The 3,929-nt window shown below is 37.8% G+C and overlaps 1 protein-coding gene across 1 annotated transcript in view; it reads left to right on the top strand.

Moving 5' to 3' along the window:
- STIL (SCL/TAL1 interrupting locus) overlaps positions 1-3,929 on the top strand; it is an 85,343-nt gene that overhangs the window by 54,456 nt on the left and 26,958 nt on the right. Inside the window, exon 15 of the mRNA XM_011926366.1 lies at positions 2,997-3,228. Within this exon, the coding sequence (XP_011781756.1) occupies positions 2,997-3,228 (232 nt within the window). The remainder of the gene's footprint in view (positions 1-2,996; positions 3,229-3,929) is intronic.

The following is a 3,929-nucleotide window of genomic DNA, read 5'->3' as shown; positions in this document are numbered from 1 at the left end:
CTCCCAAAGTGCTGGGATTACAGGTTTGAGCCACCGCGCCCGGCCATATTTTTCTTTAGAAGCTGTGCTTTGGACATACCTAATAACACTTGGCATATTAGAAGCATTTTAAATTTTTTTATTTAATCTTTTGTTGAGATTTGACATTTTTATTTATTTCTTTTTCTTCCCCGTAAAGAGCGTAGACATTTATTTATTTTGACTTATAAACAACAAATTTATTTGTCATTGTTCTGAGGGTTGGAAACTCCAAGATTGAGACACCAGCAGATGTAATGTCTTGTAAGGGCCCATTTCCTGGTTCATAGTTGATGCCTCTTCGTTGTGTCCTCACATGGTGAAAGGAGCTATCTAGCTCTTGGTGTTATTTTATTAAGGACCCTTGTAATCTTTAATGTTTTGGGTTTGTTCTTTTTCAGTTTTGGTTTTCGCTTCCTAGGTTAGACACCAAGACAGATATTTTTAAATCCTTGAGGCCAGGTGCAGTGGCTCATGCCTGTAATCCCAGCACTTGGGGAGGTCGAGGCAGGCAGATCACCTGAGGTCAGGAGTTTGAGACCAGCCTGTCCAACATGGTGAAACCCCATCTCTACTAAAAATACAAAAACTAGCCGGCCATGGTGGCACACGCCTGTAATCCCAGCTACTCAGAAGGCTGAGGCAGGAGAATCGCCTGAACCTGGGAGGCGGAGTTTACGGTGAGCCGAGATCACGCCACTACACTCCAGCCTGAGTGACGTGGTGAGACTCCGTCTCAAAAAAAATAAAAATAAAAATAAGAAACTTGAAATGAACAAATAACATATCTAAAATATTTAAATGCTCTAAAAATTTCCATTGCCATCAAGTTCAGGAGAAGTCAACAGCTTGTTTTCCAGGCTTCAAAGAAAGTTGTCTTAAATATAAGTAACACAAGTTAAAAGGTACCATGGTTTCGTTTATATGCAGCCTATTAAAATGGAGTGTTTTTGTTTTTGTTTCTTATAGAAACAGGACCTTGCTCTGATGCATAGGCTGAGTACATGGTACAATCATAGCTCACTGCAACCTCGAGTTCCTGGGCTAAGTGATTCTCTTGCTAAGCCTCCTGAGCAGCTAGGATTACAGGTGCATGGTGCCACACTCAGCTAATTAAAACAAATTTTTTGTGAAGGTGGGGTCTCCCTATATTCCCCAGTCTGATCTTGAACTTCTCACCTCAAACTTCTCTTGCCTTGCTCTCCCAAAACACAGATTACAGGCATGAGCCACTGCACCTGGCTAAGATGGGGTGTTTATGTAGCATCACTAAGAGCTACAAATACAAACCAGATGCTGCTTGAGTCTTAACCCTTTCTTGTAAAGTTACTACATTTCAATTATATGTTAAAGGTACCTCAGTGACTAACACATTATATATCCTTCCCAGCAGCTCTTCTCTAGTTGTGAGAAAAGAACCTGATGTACCTGTGTTCTTTCCAAATGGCCAGCTGGCAGAAAGTATAAGCATGTGTTTACAGACTGGACCAACAGGGGGTGCCAGTAACAATTCTGAAACATCAGGGGAACCAAAAATTGAGCAAGTAATGCAACCCTTGCCTCATCAACCATCAGATAACAAGAAAATTTACCAGGATTTATTGGTAAGAAAATATAGATCATTTCATCTTTTTGAGAAGGTTATTTAGTATAGAATATACTAGTTAAGCTTTTCCTAGGTTTAAACTGATGGAGACCTTAACATAAAAAGATTTTTGCCTAATTAACAATGTAGCATTTCTTTTAGCTTTTCACAAATTATAACTTAAATTCAGTAATTTACTGTAAATATACTTAAGTACTTAGAAAAACACAGCTTTATTTTTAAAGTATAAACATTGATATGCCTAATTCAAACCAAAATTAGTATTAGAAAATAAGCAAGTTTCTTGGAAATTTGAAAATTGGAAAGTAGTGGGATATTTATGATAATATTTACTGATTTTAGTTTAGGTAAGCCAATGTTTATTAAATACTTAGCTTAGTCTAAGACAGTAGGCTCAGTGAAATCGATAATATAAAGGTGAATATGACACTCTGTGCCCTTGAGAGCCTAGGGGAAACAACAGCACATGCAGACTAGTAGTAAACAATTACAAGACAGGCTGTTGAGGAGGAGTAGTGTAAAGCAAAGAGAACACAGAATAAAGGGATAATTCTGATTGGAGGAACTAGTCTTATAAAACTTAAAATGTGATCTGGGACTTAAAAGATAGAGAAACCCTGACTGTCACTTTCATCCAAATTGTAGAACATTTGATTTGTCCATTTGTGAGAAGGCTAATTAAACATACTTCACAGGGCCCTATGTATTCATCAGTGAACACTTATTTGTTATTTGCTTGCTAGGTCCTAGACTGGTGCTAGCAGCTTGTATGCTCAGGGAATGAAATATGCAGAAATAGTATCACAGGTCATTCTTACTTTTAGAAAGTGAGAAGAAAATGAGCCTAATTCTGTGAATATCATAAAGGCCTAATTTATAACTGAAACATATCACTTTTCAAATGAAAACATTATTTAAAAGTTGTTTTTAAAAAATTGAACATAAATCTTCGAAAATACTTGGAAAATTACTCAAAAGAGGTTTTTTTTTTTTTTTTTTGAAGCAGAGTCTCACTGTGTTGCCCAGGCTGGAATGCAGTAGCACAATCACAGCTCATTGCAGCATCGACCTCCTGGGCTCAAGTGATCGTCCACCTCTGCCTCCCACGTAGATGGGACTATAGGCACACCACCACACCTGGCTAATTTTTTTGTATTTTTTTTTTGTAGAGACAGGATTTCTCCATGTTGCCCAGGCTGGTCTCGAACTCCTGAGCTCAAATGATCCTCCCGCCTCTGCCTCTTAAAGTGTTGAAATTGCAGGCGTGAGCCATTGCACCTGGCCAATATGGCTATTCTTAACAAAGGTTTGGCAGAGTATTATTTTTAAAGTTGAATGTTTGTTTCAGTATCTTAAATTATTTAACCTCCAGGTGCTAGCTTGTTTTGGAATGCAGCTGGTGAGGATCAAGGGCCTGACTCTCAACTGAAGCAAGATGATACCAAAATTTCCAGTGAGGACATGAATTTTTCTGTTGATATTAATAATGAAGTCACAAGTCTTCCAGGTAGTGCATCTTCATTAAAAGCAGTTGATATTCCCAGTTTTGAAGAGAGCAACATTGCTGTGGAAGAAGAATTTAACCAGCCACTTTCTGTGTCCAAGTAAGGTCTCTTTGATTTAGTCTTTCATCCTACTTTGAAAAAAAAATTTTAATAGACAAATAATAATTGTATATATTTGTGGGGCACAATGTTTAGATGCATGTTTACAGTGTGGAATGATTAAACCAGACCAACAAATCTGTCACTTCACATACTTAACTGTTTCTGTGGTAAAAACATTTAAAATCTACTATTAGCAATTTTGAAATATACAATGCATATTATTCATTACAGTTGCCGTTCTGTTCGGGTTTTTTTTTTGTTTTTCATTCTAATTTCTTTGAAATCTTCTAACTCAGAAATGATTTATTTTCTGATATTTTCATTTATGTCTTTACTTGATATGATTTCTATGTAACTGTCAACTGTGAGCCTTCTAGAACCATTTCCAGATGTCAGTCATTGGCTATATTAACAGTCTGGATCAATCAGAAATCAGAAGGAAACTTCAAAACTACACAAAATTGGACTCCAGCCTGGGTGACAGAGCGAGACTCCGTCTCAAAAAAAAAAAAAATATACAAGCTCAGGCCTCACCCTAGAGTTTCTGATAATATTAGGTTCCGGATAGAGATGGAGAAATTTTTTTTTTTTTGATGGAGGCTCTCTCTGTCGCCCAGGCTGGAGTGCAGTGGCGCAATCTCGGCTCACTGCAAGCTCCGCCTCCCGGGTTCACACCATTCTCCTGCCTCAGCCTCCCA

This window comes from Colobus angolensis, unplaced genomic scaffold, assembly GCF_000951035.1.
Source record: "Colobus angolensis palliatus isolate OR3802 unplaced genomic scaffold, Cang.pa_1.0 Scaffold68, whole genome shotgun sequence".
NCBI classification, from domain to species: domain Eukaryota; kingdom Metazoa; phylum Chordata; class Mammalia; order Primates; family Cercopithecidae; genus Colobus; species Colobus angolensis.
Note: the sequence above shows the minus strand (reverse complement) of the source record. Positions and strands in the feature narration are given on the sequence as shown.